At 45.7% G+C, this 24,827-nt stretch overlaps 1 protein-coding gene and 1 long non-coding RNA gene across 2 annotated transcripts in view; both read right to left on the bottom strand.

Moving 5' to 3' along the window:
* The window catches only part of LOC130103471 (uncharacterized), a 45,637-nt gene that overhangs the window by 10,627 nt on the left and 10,183 nt on the right, over positions 1-24,827 (bottom strand). The window contains exon 6 of the mRNA XM_056269725.1: positions 15,148-15,249. Coding sequence (XP_056125700.1) covers positions 15,148-15,249 — 102 coding nt within the window. The remainder of the gene's footprint in view (positions 1-15,147; positions 15,250-24,827) is intronic.
* LOC130103501 (uncharacterized) lies at positions 11,194-12,042 on the bottom strand. The gene is made up of 3 exons (XR_008809361.1): positions 11,677-12,042; positions 11,530-11,583; positions 11,194-11,437 (listed from the first exon to the last, which is right to left on the bottom strand). It is a non-coding gene; the product is annotated as an uncharacterized LOC130103501 (long non-coding RNA).

Consider the following 24,827-nt stretch of genomic DNA (forward strand, 5'->3'; position numbering starts at 1 on the left):
CATACAAAGTCAATGCAAAGACGCGAAAAGACGCATCATTCGCGCCGGGCGTTGCGAATGACGCGAATTGGGCGACGCGTTGCCGCGAATGTCTTCCGCGCAAGTTGAAAAATTTGAACTCGAGCGAATGTTCAAGCGTCTAACTAGACGCGATAGACGCGTATTTGACGCTCTATTCGCGTTCGGTGTGAACACACCATTAGATGTTGGACAGGTCGCGGGAATGGGGTTGTTTTATGACAATTTTCTTTCTTTTTTTTCATTGGTTGTTGCGTTAAATCGTACCCAGATACAATAGTGCTATTTTCTGATTGTCTTTTGTGTAGCTCGACTAACAATACAGGGGAGACGCGCTTGATTCCTGTCGGGTCCAAAGTGAGAGCAGCACGGCCAGAGACATTTTGGACGCTGCGGCATATTACATATATTATAAAACGTTTTTCCGCGTGAGAAATACAATGTGTGGCGGGAGTGCGTGACAAAAGACCGAAATTAGTGACTGTCATGCTCAATGCGTGACACTTGAGAGCCCTGGGTGTGTGTGTGTGTGTGTGTGTGTGTGTAACTACACACACACACCCCCCATCACTGAGTAAGTCTCTCTCAGTTAAATGTATGTGTTAATGTAGGAGAGAGAGAGAGAGAGAGAGAGAGAGAGCACACGCATGATATGAGTAGCCTATTGCAGATTTGGGGAGGGCCCATTCACTGGACCTTTTCAGGGGCCCAGTCATTTCTGTGGGCGGGCCTGATATACAGTATGCCTATATGAGCCTTGCCTATGAACACATAGGTTTAGGACTACGGCTAAAGTTTTAAGGCTGCATTTGTTAAACAAAGCAGAGTTAATTTGTCCTATGTATTAATTCTTTCATAAATTAATTGATCTCTCATTTGTTCATACATTGTGTAAACATCAACACTAACACTGATGATTTTATTGCTTTGTGGTTTTCATAGCACAAAGTGATTTATAATGTAAAACAATAAATAAAACAATTGGGAAAGGTAGCTTTTCCACCTTTTGAGTAATGAACCAATTTACGATACACTTGAGGAGAAAGCCTCAATGCTTCACAAAGCTTCATTTCACCATCACTACCAACATGCGAAACAGTGTGTATAAGACAAACAATAACCGACACTGAACACTGACATGTACGGTGGCCGAGAGAGCTCAACGCGCTGGAACTGAAGAAAACACATGCAAATAGAAAAAACACATGCAAATTAAGAAAACATCTTCATCAGTTTCACAACACACGTGTGCTCCAAATACTCACAACACCACCCAAATACAGAAACGCGCTGCAAATAACACAGACCACAACGGAAATGTTTCCAGGGGAACCAAAGAAGTGACGGACCCGGCTGGGACGTGCTGACATAGATATCCATAAATCTATGCGTGCTGGTGCTTACAGCTTAAAATTCTACTTTATGTATTTATTTATTTTTGCAAAACATACAGAGATTACATTTTTATTACATACACCTTGTATACAATATACAAAATGTATTAACAATATGTTCAATGTCATCAGAATACAAAAGAGAAAAGAACAATGATCTGAAAACTAAAATAAATAAATAAAAAAGATAGAGAAGAAGAACATGAAGGAAAGATATTTATCTATACATCAGTTACACTGTACAAATTGTTTCGTTATGTTTAAATTTTCATAAAGAAAAGTTTCATAAGAAATGTTAGGTAATAGGGTCCAAAGTTGAGACACACGCATATTTTAAAAGCTTTTTTGTAAAGTAAAAATAAAAATGTATTTGCAACCGTTATGTTAACAGCATTATATTTCTGTCGTAAGACCAGGGGTGCGTTCAGCGCCGACAAAACGTTGCAGAACGTTTTTTAAACAGAAACGGTGATGCGTTGAACGCACTGATGATGACGCAAGAGTTGCAACTACGGCAGCTGAGAAGGCTTTTTGTGTTCTTTGTGAAGAATTTTCGGAGCCTGATGAAGTCGGTATAAATATGTTTAATACTACAAAATATGCCCGATGTTACAGTTACTGCACTTGCCGCCCAGAACACAAGAGAACATCCCAATCGAGTGAAGGGATTTGTGGAAACTGAAATGGAAGCACATCTTACCTAATAAAGACTAAAACACATCTATTTAGCCTCACATTCTTGTTGTTCATAATGTTTTATTAATACCCGGTATTTTCTTTCTCATTTTTAGGAAAAGCACTTTACATGCATTGTTTATTTCTATACCAAATGTCACACACTTGCAATGAAGCTAAAAATATAAACAACTACATCATTATGTTGATATACTATATTTTTACAATAATACTTACGACAAACATGTCTTCTAATATCCTCAGTTGTTGCGTATCGAACACATTTGTAAATTACTTCCATTGTGCGAGTACTCTTTAATACCGTGTGCTTTATATACATGTTGCTGCTGATTGGACTGCAGTTCTGACACGCCCACCAAACAAGAGAAAACGCATCTCAAACCCCGTTGCACATCGGTGCACGCCGTTTCCAGGAAACATGACGTTCAACCCGGAAACCGTAGCAAAACGTTGCGCACCATTGTGATCTTAAACATGCCCCAGCTCTTCAGCTGATGGACGCCGTGCTGCGTTGTCATGGGAACATCCCAGGTGAAAATAATGAAGAATTACATTGTCTTTCGTTGCTCCTTCATCAAGTGCGATCCACACGGCTATAATGGCACACTAGAGCCCTGCTCACTCCAAAGTCCCACTTTAAGGGCTCTGCCGTCTGCCCTTCGAGGGGAGTAGGGCATGGGAAGCTCACGAGCAGTAAGCACGTCCCAGCCGGGTTCGTCACTTATTTGGTTCCCCTGAAACATTCTCCGTTGTGGTCTGTGTTATTTGCAATGCGTTTCTGTATTTGGTTGTGTTGTGAACTTTTGCAGCGCGTTTCTGTATTTGGAGCACACATGTGTTGTGAAACTGATGATGATGTTTTTTTTTTAATTTGCAGGTGGGTTTTTTTTCTTTTTGCACACGTTTTTTTCTATTTGCATGCGTTTGCTTCAGTTGCATCGCGTTGAGCTCTCTCGGCCACCGTAGCATGAGAGTAACTTAAATACACAGAGGAATAAAGGAATAATCTCCCGGACCGACCTTTCTCCCGAATTTCTCCCGATTTCCACCCGGACAACAATATTGCTAACGTAGACTCACTGTATTCCGGACACTTTGCACAGTAAAACGTCCCGTAAGATATCAATCCGTGGAAAGATAAACCTGATTGGCTCGTCTGTCTCTGGGGACATGCCTTCCACACGTTCCAAAGTTTGATTGACACATTTTGGACAAATTATTTTGGAGAAATCTTAAAAAAAAATGACGGGAGACGCAGTGTCCGAATTACCATGAGGACTCACGGTGTTCCGGACGGCTGAAAATTTCTACTCACTGTGTTTCGGACAGTTAAGGAGGAGTCATTTCTAATATAAAACGCATACATTTTAACAAGTTGGTGAAATAATCATATTAATCTTCATAACTTTGTTGTATAAGCGTCTATACACTATTTTAATCGACGATTGCTCATGCGAGCATTATATTCTAACGTTAACGTTATATTTAAGAATTTTAAATATTTAAAAAAAATTGAAATCCCTTAAAAAAAGTAAAATTATTTGCAAATTGTAACTCAAAATTATTTTATAAGACCATAATACAATACATATACAAAAAATATTGTTGAAAAAAAGGGTCTAACCTCCTGAGGAGAGGCCTTAAGGAATTGAATTCCTTGAATCTCCAGCTCATCGGTTCTCCGTATCGAACGTGTCCGAAAGAAACAGTTCTCGGTTCTGTACTGGTGATTCAAGAACTGTCTGCAACAACCAGTTCTTGACTCGAGAACCGTAGCATAGGCCTGTGTGCTGAGCTGAGAACTGCTGAAACCTGAATATACAGTCGACAAAACTAAAAAAAATCGATGCATGTCTTTCTTCTCCAATATGTTTAATACGTTATGTTTTAACACATTATAAACATTTACTAAGCAGTACTGTGCAGTGTGCACCATTAAAACTTTGGCAAGAGTTTACATCAACTATTTATATCAACTTACTTAGAAATTAAATGAGCTGTTCCTGAAAATATTATTTTAATAAATGTTTAGTCTGACAGTTTTACAATCCATTCATTGTGTTTCCAAACTTTAAAATAATACAGTGATAATACAGTAATTATGTGATAAACATGTTAAACATGTTTCCAACATGTTTTTTTTTTATTACACTATACTGATGTTCAACTAAATAAATACTTAAGAAAGGTACATTTCGTCCCTCAGAAAAAATTGCATGCATGCTCAGCTCATCGATCAGTTGTTCTCATTATGTCGAACGTGTCCGAAAGAAACAGTTCTCGGTTCTGTACTGGTGATCCGATAACGACTCGGTTACTAACGTAACCTCGGTTCCCTGAGAAGAGGGAACGAGTATTGCGTAAGTAGCTTACGCTATGGGAAAACTCCTTTTCTCGAGAAATATTGAAGTCTTTATGTAAAACGCATTGCAGCTGCACAGCATACAGCAATGAGCGAGGCAGCTCGGTCATTGGCTGTGCTGCGGCAACTGCACGAACCTATGACGGGGCGACTCTGAACCCGCTTCCAATGAGCGTGCTTCGTGCCCACGCGCGTCAGAGCCCGCCAAGATGGGCGTGGCCAAGGGCTATATATTGGGCGCCCCGTCGTCTGAGTTCTTTAGGTTCAATCGACTGAAGCGAACTGACCAAGCACAAGCACGGCAGCTTACGCAATACTCGTTCCCTCTTCTCAGGGAACCGAGGTTACGTTAGTAACCGAGTCGTTCCCTTTCGAGAGGTTCCTCTTATTGCGTAAGTAGCTTACGCTATGGGAACGCCATGTAAAACACCGTGCGTGCTGACTTCGCTCTATTAAGCCGAAGGCAGATGCCTGAGCCTTTAAGCAAAGTAATTATCCAACGAGCCAGCCGAAGGCGGGCTTTATAAAGGACAACGTGGAACGGCCCAATGGGGACTAGGAACGACTAGGTAGTTTTTCCCTAGTGTGCGTCCTTCCACAGGGTCGTGCGATGCCGCTATGGCAGCCACATATACTTTGAGCGTGGAGGGGGTGCGGCCTGCCTCCAACAGCTCTTGTAAGAAAACGAGCACACTCGGTATTTCGCATGTCTCAGGGTTCAGGTTCCTGGATTTACACCAGTCACTGAACACCTTCCATTTCTGGGCATATAAGCGCCTCGTAGAGGGCGCTCGCGCCTCAGTGATGGTTCTTAACACTCCACTGGGGAGGTTCCCGGGAACCCGTTGAGGGGCCACGCATGGAGGGCCCACAGATCGGGGCGGGGATGGAGGATCATCCCGTTGGCCTGCCTGAGGAGGTCTAGCCTCAGTGGAATCGGCCATGGGGCAGATTGCATCATCTGCATCAGTTCTGGAAACCACGTCTGGTTCTTCCAGAGTGGGGCTACCAGGAGCACTGCACATTTCTCCTCCCTGATCCGGCCGATGACCTGAGGTAGCATCGCGACCGGAGGGAAGGCATACAGCGGGCGGCTCGGCCAGACTTGGGCGAGCGCGTCTGTGCTCTTTGAAAAGAAGAGAGGGCAGTGCGCATTTTCCTTGGAGGCAAAGAGGTCGACCTCTGCTCTGCCAAAGGTTTGCCATAACCACTGAATCGTCAGGGGGTGGAGATGACTGATAATCCAAGACCTGTGTGTCACTAACTGGCTCTCTGATTGTGCTAGGATTAGCCAATCGTCGAGATAATTTAGTATTCGCACTCCCCGCTGTCTCAGGGGGGAAAGTGCTGCATCTATACATTTCGTAAATGTACGGGGTGCCAGTGACAGGCCGAATGGTAGTACTGTGTACTGGTATGACTGTCCCTCGAAAGCGAATCTCAGAAAAGGCCTGTGATGAGGCGCTATCGGAATGTGAAAGTAAGCGTCTTTCAGATCTACTGATAGAAACCAATCCCCTGGGCGAACTTGCGCGAGGATATGTTTGGTTGTTAACATTCTGAACGAGCGAATCATTAAAGCTTTGTTCAGATGTCTGAGATCTAGAATGGGGCAGAGACCGCCATCCTTTTTCGGGACGAGAAAATAGCGGCTGTTAAAACCTGCCTCGCTCATAGAGGGAGGGACTGTCTCTATAGCGCCTTTCTTTATCAGTTTGAGCATCTCGGTGCGTAGAACATGTGAAACATCTTTTCTCACTTTCGTCTCGACCACTGCTGTGAAGCGGGGCGGTCTGCGAGCGAATTGAAGCGAGTAACCGTGTTTTATTATGTTCAAAACCCATTTCGGCATGTCGGGGACATTTTCCCAAGCTTTCGCTCGCACAGATATGGGCTGAATGCTGGCTGGGGGCGTGTCGCAGTGACGTATGGCTCCCGCCAGCGAATCGCTCTGTGCTAATGTCGAGCTTACAGCTCTCAGCGGCGCGGGCGCGCGCTGAACAGCTTTGTTGAATGCCGAGTGCAGGGGTGCGTGTGAGATTACAGGCACGCTCGCCGTAATACTCACAGAGTGAGATGGGGAAATGTTTAACACTGTATGGGCAGTGCTTATGGGTGGGGGTGCATGAACTGTGGTAGGCACGCGCGCCACTTTCATAAAACTTCCCGCTCGTGGCGGGAGGTTTTTGGTCATATAAACAGTGTTTGTGAGTTGGGGTGCGTGCATAACAGCGGGCACACGCGCCACTCTTATAAAACTTCCCGCTTTTACTGGGGAAGTGTTTATAACTGTGGGAACAGTGCTTATGTGTAGTGGTGCATACGTGACAGTTGGCACACAATCTACTTTTATGGGGCGTCCAGCTTGAACTGGGAAAACATTTGGCACTGCGTTGACAGTTTTGATATGTGGGAATGCACACTTTGGTGTGGACACGTGACCCTTTAATGACACAGGCAGAAAATTGCTCTTTATGTGATTTCTGTGTGTCGCCCTAAAAACGGCGTTTGTTTGCAGGTGGGCGAGCTGTGTGGCTGGCACATTGGCTGCTGTATAGACATTTCCAGCCGCCTGTAAGGGGACTGGGGTAATGCTTTAAACGTTTTGGAGAGAACGGTCCGGCTCTTGCGAGACACGCGCTCCCCCTTTTTCTCCCTGTAGCTAGGAGGACTTACGAGGCTCTGGGTTCAGCACAATCTTGGACCGAGGTCCCCGTCGCTCGGGCGGTTGCTTCCTGTTGGCAGAGCGCGAGCGGCGTCGAAAATCCGTTTCAGGTCTGGGCTGAGAGACGGGAGGCGCCGTCTTAGCTCGCTGCTGCTGAGGCGGCCTTTGGCGGCTCTGCGATGAGCTAGATCGCTTGGGCAGGAAATGACGCATAGCCTGCGAGTCCTTACGGGCTTCGGTGAAGCGCTCGGCGAACTCCTTCACCGCTGGTCCAAACAGGCCGCTTTGTGAGATAGGCGCGTCGAGAAATGGCGCCTTATCTGCATCCTTCATCTCTGTTAGCGTCAGCCACAGATGGCGCTCAAGGACAGTCAGGTTAGCCATAGCACGGCCGATGGATTGGGCGGTGGCTTTTGTAGCTCGCAGCGCTACGTCAGTGGCGCTGCGTAGGTCCTTAAATGCCTCAGGATCGGGTCCAGACTCGTCCATACTGCGGAGAAGTTTAGCTTGAAACACCTGGAGGACAGCCATAGAGTGAAGCGCTGATGCAGCTTGGCCGGCGGCGGCGTATGCGCGACCAGCGAGAGCTGACGTAGACCGGCAAGGCTTCGAGGGATGAGAAGCTTTAGCTTTCCATCCAGCGTTGGAGGGTGGACACAGATGATTGGCCACAGCCTCCTCGAGGGGCGGAGTCCCCTCATAGCCTCTTTCTTTCGCGCCGTCCACAGAGGAGAGCGACAAAGAAAAAGAAGGCTTCAGGCGAGCGGAGTGCGGGGCTTTCCACGACTTCGTGAGTTCGTCGTGAACTTCCGGGAAGAAGGGGGAGGGCCTTTGCCGAGGGGCCTGTCGGCGCCCCTGCAGGAACCACTCGTCCAGTCGGCTGCGGGCGGGTTCTTCCGGGGAAGACCAATCGAGCCCGAGGTCTTCCACGGCCTTAGACAGGATACGGACGATCTCCGAGTCCATGATGGAGCCCGCGCTCGTGCCCGCTAATGTCGATGGCGCGGGGTCGAACGACGAACCCGGCCAGTCGTCGGATGCAGCGTCACCGGAAAAACTGTCATCCTTGTCATCGTCATCCCCTGACGCGCCAAACGAGACTAGCCCCATCGCTCCGCTGGAGGGGTGCTGGTCCGCCTGTGTGAACTGGACTGGCGGCGGGGAGTCTTCGGGTGGTGGTGAAGCACGCGGGGATTGGCCCGGCGTGACATCACTGCACTGCACTCCGGCGGCCTCTGTGAGCGGCGCTTTTTCTTGCGCGGCTCGACTAGAGGAGATGGCAGCACAGAAGAGGTGGGCTCTTTCGCGGTGAAAACGGCGAAGCGAGCGCGCAGCTCGGTGAGGCCCAGGGCGTCACACTCGGGACATCCGCCTCGAGTAAGGGCAGCCTCTGCGTGGTCCGGTCCCAGGCAGCGGGCGCAAATGATGTGACGATCCCCGTCCTGAAGAGGGCCTCGACACGAGGCGCAGGAAGGCATTTGAAACAACGCCTTGTTAAATTTGCTATTTTAGAAAGTGTCGCAAGGGGCCAACACTGAAAGCTTTTGAAAGGATATTAGATGATGCGCGCCGGATGGCTTAGCAGAAGGGCGATCGAAGGCGGCTGAAGGCGCCGGCGTCCTCGAAGCAGTCCTGCTGTAGGCTTGTCGACGGCGGCGGCGAAAAGACTCCAACAAATCCGGAGGATCCAGCGAAGAGAAGGTTCTTTGCTGAAGGAGATTAAATCTGAAGAACTCAGACGACGGGGCGCCCAATATATAGCCCTTGGCCACGCCCATCTTGGCGGGCTCTGACGCGCGTGGGCGCGAAGCACGCTCATTGGAAGCGGGTTCAGAGTCGCCCCGTCATAGGTTCGTGCAGTTGCCGCTGAACAGCCAATGACCGAGCTGCCTCGCTCATTGCTGTATGCTGTGCAGCTGCAATGCGTTTTACATAAAGACTTCAATATTTCTCGAGAAAAGGAGTTTTCCCATAGCGTAAGCTACTTACGCAATAAGAGGAACCTCTCGAAAGGGAACCGCTGTACATGTGCGTTCGGTAGTACGCGCATGCGCAGTATCAGCTGCTCGTGCTCATCACTTCTCTCAAAAACAACACGTTTCAAACTGTTGGATTTACTGGAGTGAAATATACTCCGGGATATTGGTTTATTTCGAGTCAGAGGGACTGTCAGGCATGACTAAAGTGAGTAACTTTAGTTACTTGTGTATCAGCACTGACGCAAGGCGCGAACTGTTTCGAACGATTCAGTCCGATTTAGTGTACTGGTTCGACCGGTTCACTAAAAAGAACCGGTTCAAAAGAACGATTCGTTCACGAACCGGCCATCACTAATAGGATGGAGGACGGAGGATCGAGGAAGCACCCGGGGACTAGCACATGACAGTGACAGAGGCGATGAAAATGACAGTGACGAAGACAACTAGGTGGTGGTGACTGTGACAGCTACATTGTTTGAGTAAAATTTCAACAACTATAACACCACAACTATAACCACAATTACATGGAGAAAATATAGATGTGATCACTTTTTCCCATCTGATGAATATAGAAAACACTGGCAGCCAATCAAAATCCTTCTGACTCTATAGTGAGCGCTGCTATGGCCTTGTCCCAAATAACACACTGCATGTGCACTTGTGGGTTTGTGGACGATGGCTGCTGGAAGTCCACTTTCCTGCAGAGTTTAGCTCCAACCCTTATAAACTCTCCTGCCTGTAACTTATGCTGCGTTCTTCACACCATGTCATAATTAACATCATTTCGAGATGAGAACACGTGACGTTCTACTCAGAGCTGTTCATGTCCTCAGACTCGGAATTATGCGTTTCTATGACAACACTGTCAAAGTTTAAATTAATCTGCAGTGGTCACATATACAAATCGAAGCGTTCAGAGTTATCAAGTTGTAATTACGAGTTCTACGATGACGTGATGTTTTTCACAAGTTGGAATCTCTTATTACAGTAATTATGACATGGTGTGAACGTATGTAGCAATCCTGAAGATTGATTATCTTGTTCAAGTGTGTTTGATAAGGGTTGGAGCTAAACTATGCAGGAAAGTAAACCCTGCCAAAGGGTGTCATTTCTACTCTCTCTTTCAAAGACATTTTGACACTGCTGATGTTATTTCCTTCCTCTTTTCTAAAATATATTTTTGATAAATGAAGTCAGTTGTCATCTTTAGTCAAAATAAGGCACAGAAGGGATCAGGAAGGCTGTGTGTTGATTTGTCTCCCATAAACTGGAAATATGGGATCAAGTTAAGAGAAAAAGTTTCTTTAACTGCAGCAGAAGACACTTTACTGAAATACTCTACTGAACTCTACTGAAGGCACAGGGTTAAGGGAAGACGGGCTGTTGTTACATGATGCTAAGAATAGCTACATATTTCTGGCACAATGCAAAGACTCAGAAATCAACAGGGGTGCCATTTTAAGACTCTACAAGTAAGGTTTCAACACAAAACCTTCAGAGTACAAGAGCTTTACACACTGTGCTACTTTCAGCTCGACCAGCTGCTAAAGAGACAGACCAAGATGAGAAAGACAGACAAGTTCTGAAGAACTTAAACATCTGTAGCACATAAAAGCAGTTCACTAGATGTTGGTGTCTCCAAACTGCTAAGATACTCTAAGAACATGGTAGCATATTTATACGTATAAATGTTTCAATGCACTAAAGCCCTGCAGAGGTAACGCAGTTTATGGAAACATTCAAAATGGCTCATTAACCTATGACTTTATAGGCCAATTTAACTCGACCAGAAGGCGGCGATGTCTTCACATTTAAGCAAAGTTGATCATGGAGGCAATGTCGTCTATAAGCTGCATTGTTCTTAATCCCCATCACCAGCTTTTGACAACTTGTTAAATTATTTCCCACAGTAACAGGCATCATTACTGGTTACAGCTCTTCTATTGAAATATAAAATGAAAGTGCACACTAATACAAGAATAAAGAAATCATAAGATAAAGAGAACACAAACGCCCATCATTAGGAAGTATCAATAAATAAATACAACCTTTATAGATTATTATTTTATTTTTTTTACATTTATTGAAGGCACATCTTACATTTAGCAAAAGGAGGAAAAAAAATGGATGACTAAAACCTGTACTATCGTTTTATTTGATTATGAAGACTGCGCAGTCAATGATAAGTCACTGGATATGACATCACTGATGTTGCTGCTGACAGTTCTGACTGTTGCTAGGTGATGACCTCACAATGGAACAACACAATGACATCACTCCACCAGCTCTGATGGACAGATGAACAGATGTGGAACATGAGATTCTGAGACAGACAAATAGAAAGACATTAAATACATTTACAATGTTTATCGTCGCATGTCTTATAACAGATTCTTTATATAAATAATTTCTCACCTTCACTTTTGTCTTCAGTTTGGCTTTGAGATTAGATGCATTCTGATGAAAAAGCTGTTATCATAATTCACAATCTTATAATCTGAATTAATTTCATTATATTCACTGTACATCATGCAATTGTGAATTTCACTAAGTTTTACTCACCACATCCACAGAGCCGCTATAATGAGAAACTGAGGTACAAACACCAGCAGAATGACTGTATAATGGCTGAACGCTGTGCTGTCCACTGGATATTCACAACACAAAGAAGTGAATCATGACCATCAGAGAAACAATCATTTCAAACTAAAGCACATGTATCATGAGAGAAGTGTCACCTTCTACAGCACAGGAATACTCTTGAAGATCTTCATTGCTGACTGAGTCCAGGTACAGCTTGTTGGCTTTAGTGAATCCATCCGTTACCAGCCGTCCGTTCTTGAACCAGAAGTAAGTATGATTGTTGTTCAGAGTACATTTAGTTGAACAGCTTAATATCACTCCCTGTTCCTCTGATATAATGTTTGGGCTGCTTATCACTGTCATTTCTGAAAAACAGAGTTAAAGTACTTCAAGTTGGGCCCAACTGTAACGATCACCAGCTGGAGTGCCCTCGAGAGCCACCAGAGGGCGCTCCACAATAGACTATGATCACTTCCTCACAAACTACATTTCCCATACTCACTGCCTGGACTCATCATCACTGATCTCATTCACCTGTACCTCATTGTCACTGATTGTATTCACCTGTGTCTTGTCATCCTGCTAGTCTCAGTCTATTTATACCACATTCATTCACTCATCCCCAGTGTCTTGTTGTACTGTGTGTCTGCATTTCTAAACGTTTTACCGTGTTTGTTTTCTGTTTTTGACTTTGGATTGTTCTTGGATTTTGATTATTGCTGCCTGCCCTGACCTCTGCCTGTTTCTTGGATTCTCTCTGTGTATTCTCCATTGCCCTGTCTGCTGATTCTTGACCCTGCCTGTACGACTATTCTTGAATAAAGCTGCATTTGGATCTTCACCTTCAAGTCTCGGAGCAGTTCATAACACCAACATTGATTTGGACTGACATGGAAAACAAAAACTTTCTAAAATTCTTGATGGCAGTAAATTTTCTGTGAATCTTCTCATTACAATGTTATCAAATCCATCATGATCAGTTACCAGTGACATTAAGCATGACTCCAGGTGATCCAGAGTATTTTCCTTCTGCTGTGTCAGTGATGATCCTGAATTTATATTCTCCAGAGTCGTTCATCTTGAGCTCTTTGATTCTCAGTGTGTTTCCCTCATACTCCACACGACCAGCAAACTGAAGCTCCTCACGCAGATCACTGAAGTCACCAGGCTGAACGTAATGCCAGAATGTTTTATTTACAGTATAACCAGAGGGATGTGAGTATGTGCTGGAAATATCTACTGTTGAGCCCATCAAAGCACAGACTCTTCTAGAGGAGTAAGACACATCCCAGCAGCCACTCTTAGAAATACCTGAAAGAGTCACAGATTAACATGTAAAACTCACACTTACTTTAAAACATGTTTAAATATACACATGGATGAACAAACAGTACCGCATTGTGTGTATTATTTGACACTCACACACAGAAGAGGAGCGATGTTTTAAGTTTATATCAAGAGCACAGGAATATCTGCCAGCCTCTGTGCTGCTGGGTGACACAAGTATGTTGTTAGACCATGTATATCTTAAATACGTTCCATCCTTCATCCAGTAATATAACCCAGCTCTAGAGGTGCAGGAAGAATCACAGGTCAGTTTTATACTCTGATCTCTCCGGTCTGTAGGATTCATTTTCACCTGCAGGACTGAATTAAAGTACAAAAATAAGAAATACTTCATCACATGACAAAAGAAAGCAGCTGAAGTGACCAGAATCTAGACTCAGTTTCACCTGTGACTGTTAGATTGATGGCGACTGAGCTGAGATGTTTAGCTCCATCCTTCATGATGAACATGAGCTGATATTCTCCAGAGTCTCTCTCTCTCAGGTCTGATATTGTGAGTTTTGAACGGTCTTTTAAGACCTCCTGCTTCACCCGTCCTGAGTAGTCCGAGTCTAAAGTCAAATCTTCAGGTTCATCATTATTTCTCCAGTTTGAACTTTGTTTCTGGCTGACCCAGAACACAGTTTTGATGTTGATGTTGGAGAAATAACACGTCAGTGTCTCCTGAAACTCCTTCAAAGCACAAATATTCTCTTGACTACAGGACACAGAGAAGCGGTCCAATGTTACAAACCCTGAACAAGAAAACATTTCATTACTGAGATGAAGTTTACATACAGACAGAGGAGAGATCCTCAATTGTTACAATCCAGATTCACCAATCTGCTGCTCACACACACACACACACACCACCATGATAATCAATTTAGGTCAATTTTAAATATTATCAAAAGTCTTTTTAAAATACACTGACACCGCACAGTGAGGAAATTTAAACTATAGCAACATTTAGACTCACTGGACATTAACCCTCATGTGGTGTTTGGAGTCAATATGACTCCAATGGACTTTTCTTTAGTTTATAAACATGGTTTCCTTCATCTCGGTTGCATAAAATGTTGTCACCTTTTCTACATGATCTATATATACACACAGTCACAATATCTGGGCTTGATTCAGTTGTTCTAAAGGTGTGTCCAAACAAAAGAAAAAGAAAAACAGTCACTCACTCTTTGAAAATGGATGGGAAAAGTGAAAAATATATATTTTTTTCATTTGTCCCCCCTCAAAAAAATAAATAATAATAATTAAATCCAGCATCAATCTGAAAATGTCCACACATAAACGGAGGCCTGGTATCACTCCCATTGTATCCCACATTGAGTCCATTTAACATGATTATTCCCTCAGTATTCATATCTGCTTATTGCTGGGGTTTTTTCTGGTTTTATTTAGCTACTTTAAAAAAATTATTATTCTAAAGTTAAAGTTTTATACATTTGGATTATTGAAATAAATAATATGTGATTACAATCAAGTCTTGTCTTTTAGTGGCAACCTATGTGGCATTATTGCAAATATATTTTACATTATTGCAAATATATTTTACATTATTGCAAATTTGTGTGGCATTTGTGCAATAACAAGACACTTCAAAAGACCTGATATACTGATTTAATGTATTTTATAATGTTTAAATATATATATATTCACAAAATATCCATCACAAAACGTAAACGAAAAAAAAAAAGATTTGTATCATTACAATGGATTTTTTTTTTTATTCACACTGTAAAAAGTGTTCAGGTCACTGACTTAAAAAATTGAGTCAACCCGTTGCCTTAAAATTATTAAGTACATAAACAAAAAAAAACGTAATGAAAAGTGTGAACGTGACAATTCCACTTTACTTAAAATTATTAAGTAAATAAACTTACGAAAAATTAAGGCAACGGGTTTCCTCGATTTTTTAAAGTTAGGTCAACTGATCACTTTTTACAATATCGACCCCAATTGTATCGACCCCAAACACCACAAGTGTAAACAGGAAACGAGGAGAACAGGGTTAAGTTAAAACAATCACTTTTGGAACATGTGAAAGATAATTAGAGCCACATTTACATTAAAACCTGACAGATGAGAATAGGACAGTAATTGTCAAACCTGTATTGTGCAGCAGCAGCAGGATCAGAGGTAAGAGTCTGGAGTTCATGTTCTTCACTTTCTGTACATTCAGATTCAATGAAACACACAGAGCTGCTCGTCCTGAGAGAGAAAAAAGACACACTCATTGAGTTTGACTGAGACACTTGAAGGGTCTTTACAGTCAGAATCATGAATCATGTAACACACTTCAGAAAATCATGCTTAAAATGACGTTTAATGTAATGTTTAAATGCAACGAACGATTAGATTTACCTACATTACATGTTGCTGTTGTTCTCTGAGTTGTAGTTTCTACTGTCTGTTTTAGAAGGTGTGTGGACTTTCTGATGATCTCATTTCCTTCCCTTTTCTTACTAACACACAAATTAAAAAAGAAAGGAGATGCTTATATTTATAAATATTTGTTTTGTCTATTTAGATTTCTATTTAATGTTTATTTAAAATAGGAAATGACAAAACTCAACTAAAACTGACTTCCTGAGTTGAGTTTCACTGGTCATTTTCTGAAATCAGTCCAACTCAACTCAGGAAGTCAGCTTTAGTTGAGTTTTACCCCCTATTTTTAATAAACTTTAAATACAAATCTAAATAAACAAAAAAAAAAGTTTATAAATAGCCTATTTTAAAACAGTATAAATTAAAGGCAAATATTATTTGATAATTTTTCCTGAATTAACTCTGTGAATCATAAGGTTAATAAAACACACACATTTATATATTAATTTCAATCATCAGGTGCCGTTTTTTCTTTCTTTTTTTTATATAGGCACAGGATTATGGGAAATCAATATAATGTATACAAATATACATTTATGATGCATTCAATAACAAACAGCATGAATCTTAGAAAGACAGAAAGTTACATGATGATGTTTGTCTCTGGCCTACGGTAAATATAAAAAGCTAAACATTGATAAGAATGTCTTATATTTTAGCAGAACAAGATCTCAAAGGTCAACAGAGAATAAAATGTAAGACTGGGGTTTAAAACAAGACATTTAATGACCAAGAGCTTTTACACACTGAACCACATTCTGCTATACTTGCTGCCAAAGAGACAGAACAAGATGTGAGTGTCAGACAAGTTTATATATACTGTATATATTAGATTTTGCTGTCTCCAAACTGTAATACTGTCAGGATTAACATAAGGGCCAGGTGGGGCTGAAGTCCGAGGGCCCAAACTTCCATTACAAAGAGGCTTCCATAGTTTACACTTAATAATATAATAATTATTATCTTGTTGTCACAGTTAAACTTTGGATTCTGCCCAAGAACTATGGAAACTTTCCATAAACATTTCACTGGAAGTAATTCTGATTGGCTGGCGCCGTGGCATTAAAAGAACCAATCAGATAGAGGTGTATTTCTAATAAACTTTTATTGAAATAAAATATTAATGCAATAATTAACACCCTGCAATATAATGCAATATGAATATCTAATACATTTGCAGTATATTCAAAATATTTATTATTATTTGTTTCTGTCCTTTGTGTATGCATTGATTAATTAATTTATTCCAATTTAAAGGCCGTAACCCCAGAAAAACATTAATGGGTAAAAGTGTGGGCCGGGCCCCAGTCCAGCCCTGATGATGAAAAAAGTAGTTTACTTAAAAATGGAGATTCACTGTTTCAGCAATGTATCAACTGACAATGTATCATTGTAAAATTCAATGCGGTGCAAAATAACATTGGATCTCAATGACTTTCAATGAATGGATGGGGGGGAAACATTTTCTAGAGTATTTTGATTTGCATGTCAATGAAGTCATGGAGGTTTAAAAATACTCAAGGGTGAGTAATTAATTTTCATTTTGGGGTGAACTATTCCTTAAAGCTGGATTTATACACTCTTATTGTTGAGCAATAGTAGCTCATAATTTCTAGAATGAAACTCTTGAAAACATTCCACTACACTCCTCCCTTAGTGTCGACTCATTGGTAATTAGTAACCCATAGATTTTAAGGTTGTTAAATCACATTTTATATTTAGGCATATGACAAACCAGTGCATTTGACTAGCACGTATCTTACTAAGTTAAGACTCAAGATAATCCAGGAAACATTATGAGGACCAGCATTCGTCTTTTTTTACATTACATACCAATTATTTTAACGTTATTTAATTTGCCCCAATTTGTTTTTTATTTGCTGCTTGTAAATAATCTGGTTGCATAATGTAAATGTATAATATAGTTCGAAAAAATGACAGACAACACGCTCATTACAGTTTTGCAACTGGAATATGTTTAGCAATTTAATATCCTTGCCTTTTTCTTTTTATAGAAATAAAAATCACAACCCAAAAACAACTTGCAGACTTGTGTCATAATATGCACTACTATTCAAAAGTTTGGCTCCAGAGAGATTTTATATATTTTTTTAAATATTACATGTACCGGTACAAAGGCTGCATTCATTTGAAGAAAAATACAGTCGAAACCGTAATGGTCTCTTTTCAAGATTTTTTTTTTTTTTTTTTTTTTTTATGAACAAATGTTGAGGAACAGCATTTTTTTTAAATAAAAATCTTTTGAGATCTGAGATAATTCATTAATTTCATCTAAAGACACATACACGCAACTTAAGCAGGCAATGTTTAAAAGTATTGGATAAAAACATGCATTATAAAGATTAAAATTCAGGAGAAACACATCTATGTACACCTACTGAGTCACTCATTACAAAACCCTCCATATTTTTGGATAATTTAAGTAAAATTCTGTTTTAAACTACACGGATATACAGAACATCCATGGACATTTGGCAAGAGCAAAAGCTTGTTCACAATATGGCTGTAGTTGAGTTAGTAGTTTTTTTAATGGTGGGTCTAAACCAGGGGTTCTCAAAGTTTTGATAGGTGAGGGCCAATTTAGGAATCCAACATTGAACTGAGGGCCGCCAAAGTGGCGGGGGAGAAAACGAAGAAAAAAAAACTGAAAAGAAAATCCCATTTGAAATTATTTTAATGACCAGGTTGCATCTCTACAGTTCCCTTTCGTTGTCACTCCGAGTTCCGTCGGATGACGACGAATGGGGGTTTCGCTTAGAAGCCAATCAACTTCAAATACTTCAAAACGAGCCAATGGCAAAGAAATGCCATGGGTCTGCGGAATTTGCATAGCGTAACTCCGCCTCACCTCGTGAGTATATAAGGAGAACGCTGGCAGCAAACCGGCATGTTTTCGCTTTGGAGCCAAGTTAATCCTTCGTTCCACAAGCCATTCCTGAAATTGTCAGTTCTTCAAACGAGCAAGATTCTCTGGTGTTGGTGTGACGGCGATCTTCGGCGAGCGCGCACTTCCTGCTTATCTGTCTGTGGTTCGACAGCGAGTGTGTTTCTCCCCGAGCGCTTCAACACAATCAGGTTTCTTTTTCTCACAAAAGAGCTTGCACGTGGCACGTCTTTTTAAAGATGCCTCGCCCGTGCACTTCTGGTTGCGGTAGGCTGGTTGACGACTCTGATGGGCACGGGTGCTGCATAGTGTGTTTGGGCATTGATCACGCTAGAGCAGCACTCGTGGATGACTCATGTTCTCTCTGTGGGAACATGACCATCGCAGCATTACGGTCAAGACTCGGTGATCTCGCAAGAGTGAGGGTCCCCTCATCCACACCCCGATCTACTGACTCTAGAAATAGAGCTAGTACTTCGGCTGGTGGCCAGGGTGATCTGAGGGTGACGGTTTGGAACCAAGCGCCGACTATCAGTCCGTGCCCAGCCGCACCCTCTCCAATGCTGCAACCCGTGAGTGTTCAGGGGATTCCGGCGAGATCATCTTCGGGTGTCCCGCGGGTTTCCTTTGGCGCTCCAGAGGAAGATGCCATGTCTATTGCAGCATCACAAGGTGGGTCTGAGTCTGCTGGAAGTGAAGACTCATCACAGCTGCCGCCTTCGGGTGTGACTACAGTTGTGCCAGAGTCAGATCCAGAGATGACGGCCATGCTGTCTCGAGCCGCCGCGAGCATCGGGTTAGAGTGGAACCCTCCGCCCTGCCCCGAGCGCTCGCGGCTGGATGATTGGTATTTGGGTCAGGCTGCGGATCCCCGTCCCCGTCAGGCCCCGATACCTTTCTTCCCGGACGTGCATGATGAAATCTCGAAGTCCTGGAAGACTCCCATGTCTTCCCGCGACCGCTCGATGATTTCATCCGCCTTTCCTCCCCTCGATGAGGCCGCTGCCCGTGGGTACACTGGGCTTCCCCCGGTCGAACGCTCTGTTGCGATGCAACTGTGTCCTCAGAGCGCTTCGTCTCGTGGTGAGCCAAAGCACCCATCCAAAGCCTGTAGGTACTCGTCTACGTTAGTGGCGAAGTCCTACAGAGCTGCGGGACAGGCAGCCACCTCTTTGCATGCCATGGCCATTCTGCAGGTCTACCAGGCCCAGATGCTCAGGGACATGCACGAGGGTAGGACAGACCCAGGGCTCTTCAATGAGCTGCGCGCCGCCACCGACCTTGCTCTCCGAGCGACGAAGGTGACCGCACGCTCCCTGGGTTTGGTGATGTCCACAGCCGTGGTCCAGGAGAGACATCTATGGCTCAATCTTGCCGATATGAAGGATGCCGAGCGGTCCCGGCTGCTCGACACCCCCATATCGCAAGATGGCCTTTTCGGCGGTGCAGTCGAGGACTTTGCCCAACAGTTCTCGACTGCGCAGAAACAGACTGAGGCTATCAAGCATATTCTGCCCCGACGGCCCGCTGCTGCCTCCACCCAGCCGACCGGGCAGAGTACTCAGTCTGTTCGCCGCCGAGGGCGCCCTCCTGCGACTCCCGCCCCTCCCGCCCGGCCCAAGCAGCAGCCTCCACCCGGGCCCGGTCGCGGAGGAAGTCGCAAGAAGGCGCCCCAGCCCTCTCCAGCCCCGCCCCCCGCTAAACGCCGGGCCAAGCGGCGCTCCTGAGACGGGCTGCTCAGGGATGACGTGTTTTTCTCAGGAGGTGGTTGCAGGACCACTCCTTCCCCCGGTGGAGGGCCGGGGGAGAATCTTTTGTTCTCCACTCCCCGCTGCTCACCCACGGGTGGGCAGTACCCTAAGGTGGTTAAAGAAAGAAATAACACGTTCATCCCTGAGCACACAGAGTTCTTGGACGACACGGTGCGCCGCCCCCGGGCCGAGCACCCCTCGTCCTCCTCTGTCCCAGAGTCGGATGACAGTGCGTGCCGTCCCCGGACCGCACCACTCTCATCCCCCTCTGTCGCCAGACCCCTGGCAGAGCAGACCCCCGTGGAACGTTCGTCCTTCCCTGGTCTCCTCTGTCAGGGCGCGGTTCATGACTGCACCCCCACATCGGGCCGCTATGCCGTCCACGTCTGGGTCAGTCATACCGCCTCGCTGCCCCACCGACGGGAAGTCTGTGGTTCGCATGACCCCGCTGGTTCAGTCCCTGGGAGCCTGGCTAGAGCTTCCCAACCTGTCCCGCTGGGTCGCACGAACGATCAGGCTCGGCTACGCGATTCAGTTCGCGCGGTCTCCTCCCCGCTTCAGGGGAGTCCGCTCCACTTTGGTCGGTGGCAATGCCCCTATCATGAGAGCGGAGGTTGCTACCCTGCTGGCGAAGGGTGCGATCGAGACTGTCCCTCCAGCCGAAATGAAGACCGGCTTCTACAGCCCGTATTTCATTGTCCCGAAGAAAACCGGTGGGTTACGGCCAATCCTGGACCTGCGCGTTCTGAACCGCTCCCTTCACAGGCTGCCGTTCAAGATGCTCACCGCCAAACGCGTTTTCGAATGTGTGCGGCACCAGGATTGGTTTGCAGCGATCGACCTGAAGGACGCCTACTTTCATGTCTCCATTCTCCCTCGACACAGACCGTTCCTTCGGTTTGCTTTCGAGGGTCAGGCATATCAGTACGCAGTTCTCCCATTCGGGCTAGCCCTGTCCCCTCGCGTCTTTACGAAGGTCGTCGAGGCAGCCCTTGTTCCCCTCCGGGAACACGGGGTTCGCATTCTGAACTATCTCGACGACTGGCTGATTCTAGCTCACTCTCGAGATCAGCTTTGCGAACACAGGGATTTGGTACTCCGCCATGTAGCCCGTTTGGGCCTTCGGGTCAACTGGGAGAAGAGCAAACTTTGCCCCGCGCAGAGGATCTCTTTTCTCGGTATGGAGATCGACTCGGTCGCCATGTCCGCGCAGCTTACGAGCGAGCGCGCGCAGTCACTGCTGACTTGCCTGAGACAGTTCGAGGGCAAGAGTGCGGTTCCACTGAAACTTTTTCAGAGGCTCCTGGGGCATATGGCATCTGCAGCCGCGGCAACGCCGCTCGGATTGCTTCATATGAGACCGCTTCAGCTTTGGCTTCGCGACCGAGTCCCGAGGTGGGCATGGCAACACGGCACGCTCCGAGTACCAGTTACTCCGACCTGCCGTCAGACCTTCACCCCGTGGGGGAACCTCAGTTTTCTACGGGCAGGAGTGCCTCTGGAACGAGCTTCCCGGCATGTTGTTGTAACGACAGATGCCTCCACCACGGGCTGGGGTGCCATGTGCAATGGACGTGCTGCCGCGGGCTCCTGGACAGGACCCCACCGCTTATGGCACATCAATTGCCTCGAGTTGCTGGCTGTACAGCTCGCCCTGCGCCGCTTCCGAGCCGTGCTCTCGGGCCAGCATGTACTAGTCCGATCAGACAATACCGCGACCGTAGCGTACATCAACCGTCAAGGTGGTCTGCGCTCCCGCCGTATGTCGCAACTCGCCCGCCACCTCCTCTTATGGAGTCAGAAGCATCTGAGGTCGCTTCGAGCCATTTTCATCCCTGGAGCCCTGAACTGTGCAGCCGACGAGCTGTCACGGCTTCAGCCCCTCCCCGGAGATTGGCGACTCCATCCCCAGACGGTTCAGCTGATTTGGGACCAGTTCGGGGACGCACAGATAGATCTGTTTGCCTCTCACGACTCGACCCATTGCGCCCAGTATTATTCCCTGACCGAGGGCACGCTCGGCACGGATGCTCTGGCGCACAGCTGGCCGCGGGGCCGCAAATATGCGTTTCCCCCAGTGAGCCTTCTTGCGCAACTCCTGCGCAAGGTCAGGGAGGACGAGGAGCAGGTCACTCTGGTCGCGCCGTACTGGCCCACCCGGACCTGGTTCTCCGAACTTGTACTCCTCGCGACAGCACCTCCTTGGCCCATACCTCTGAGGAAGGACCTACTTTCTCAGGGACGGGGCACCCTATGGCACCCTCGTCCCGATCTTTGGAACCTCCACGTGTGGCTCCTGGACGGGACGAGGCAGGTTTGAGTACCCTGCCACCAGCGGTGGCGGCTACCATCACTTCCGCTAGAGCGTCGTCCACGAGACACCTCTATGCGTTGAAGTGGAACCTCTTCGTCAACTGGTGCTCTTCTCACCGAGAAGACCCCCGGAGATGTTCGATCAACGTCGTGCTTTCCTTCCTTCAAGAGGGGTTGGAGCGAAGGCTGTCTCCCTCCACCCTCAAGGTCTATGTCGCCGCTATTGCCGCACAGCATGATCTTATAGAAGGTAAGTCGGTGGGGAAGCATGACCTGATCGTCAGGTTCCTGAGAGGAGCGAGGAGACTGAATCCTCCTCGCCCTCCTCTCGTACCCTCTTGGGACCTCGCAGTGGTCCTAACTGCCCTGCGTAGTGCTCCCTTTGAGCCTTTGCAGTCAGTCGAGCTAAACTTCCTATCTATGAAGACAGCGCTTCTGACTGCGTTGGCCTCCGTTAAGAGGGTGGGGGACCTGCACGCATTCTCCGTTGACGAAGCGTGCCTAGAATTCGGGCCGGGCTATTCTCACGTGATCCTGAGACCCCGGCTTGGATATGTGCCCAAGGTTCCTACCACTCCCTTCCGGGACCAGGTGGTGAACCTACAAGCGCTGCCCCCGGAGGAGGCAGACCCAGCCTTGGCACTGCTCTGTCCAGTACGTGCTCTTCGCATCTATGTAGACAGAACGCAGTGTTTCAGGACCTCAGACCAGCTCTTTGTCTGTTATGGTGGGAAGCTGAAGGGAAAGGCTCTCTCCAAGCAAAGGTTGTCTCACTGGTTAGTGGACGCCATTGCTTTGGCATACCAGCAGCAAGGTCGACCGTGCCCCCTTGGTGTGACTGCCCACTCCACCCGGAGTGTGGCATCCTCTTGGGCTCTAGCGCATGGCGCCTCGCTAACAGACATCTGCAGAGCTGCAGGCTGGGCGACACCTAACACATTCGCCAGATTCTACAATCTCCGAGTGGAGCCAGTGTCCTCTCATGTACTCGCTTCAACCAGCTAGTACCGGACCCGCTCAGGTGTCTTCGCTTGCTCGCCACTCCACTCCACGGACTGGATACGTGCGATATTCTCCTCAGGTGAGCTTCTCCGAAAGCCCTGAGTTCCTCCAGCACTCCTGACGTCGGCGCCAGTGTCTCTTGCCTGCGCGTCGGCTAGGTGCCTCCCGTGTGCATGGTACCTCCCGGAGCTACCCCCACATGTGTATTCCCACTGTAAGCCTCTCTGAGCATGTGTCTTTCCCTTGGCAAGCCACCTTGCCACCCCTGGGGTTGAAATATTCCACCTGCGGCTGGACACCCCAGTGATTCCCCATATGCATCCCTCGGGTCATATGTGTATTCTTAAGTCCCCCCCTCTGGGTTGGCAGTAATTGCATACTTCCCTAAGATCTGGGATATGCTCCCCAGTGTACCTTGGTATTCCTGTGTTAAATAGGAGTCCTTCGTCCGTGCTAGTCTCACGACAGGGATCTCAGATTTACGCAGGGCACTGGAAGACAGCTGAGAAATGGCGTGATTAGACTGGTATCCCCATTCGTCGTCATCCGACGGAACTCGGAGTGACAACGAAAGGGAACGTCTCGGTTACGGATGTAACCCTCGTTCCCTGAGTAGGGAACGGAGACGTTCCGTCTTCCTGCCACTTCCGCTGTACCGCGGGGATCGCCTGAACTCAGGTTGGCTCCTCAGCGAAGAAACATGCCGGTTTGCTGCCAGCGTTCTCCTTATATACTCACGAGGTGAGGCGGAGTTACGCTATGCAAATTCCGCAGACCCATGGCATTTCTTTGCCATTGGCTCGTTTTGAAGTATTTGAAGTTGATTGGCTTCTAAGCGAAACCCCCATTCGTCGTCATCCGACGGAACGTCTCCGTTCCCTACTCAGGGAACGAGGGTTACATCCGTAACCGAGACGTTTACATTAGTTGCAATAAACACATTTTAATTCATAACTGAGGCTAAACCTGGCAAAACTTGTGAAAATTTTGGGGGGGAGAGAAAGAAACTTTTAAAATAGAAGCTTACCAAACAAGTCATCATCATCATTCATTTCTATCATTGCTTGTCAGTCGCGTTTCCATTATTGCAGATTTGCATATTATTATCTATCTTTTTTAACCCGTAACTGAACAACAAAAAATGAACGGTTGTTGTCTTTTTAAAACGCAAAGTTGAACAAAATTTTAATTTAAACTGGCTTCACCAACTGCTGCGCAAAAAAAGTGAATATCGACAGACTTCAGATTTTTGTTTAAATCACTTTCTGCCCCTTTATTAAACATTTTAAATATTCACAAATTAATATGGAAAACATGTCGATTTTACTGGTTTTCTAAGGCCAAATTAGAACCTGGAATTTCTATTTTTCCCGCAGTGATGAATGAGAAGAGCCATATAGCCTGTACGTGTCTGATCTAGCCTGATTTAT

This window comes from Rhinichthys klamathensis, unplaced genomic scaffold (genome assembly GCF_029890125.1).
Source record: "Rhinichthys klamathensis goyatoka isolate OS25496 unplaced genomic scaffold, OSU_Roscu_1.1 h1tg000289l_1, whole genome shotgun sequence".
In the NCBI taxonomy this organism is placed as follows: Eukaryota; Metazoa; Chordata; class Actinopteri; order Cypriniformes; family Leuciscidae; genus Rhinichthys; species Rhinichthys klamathensis.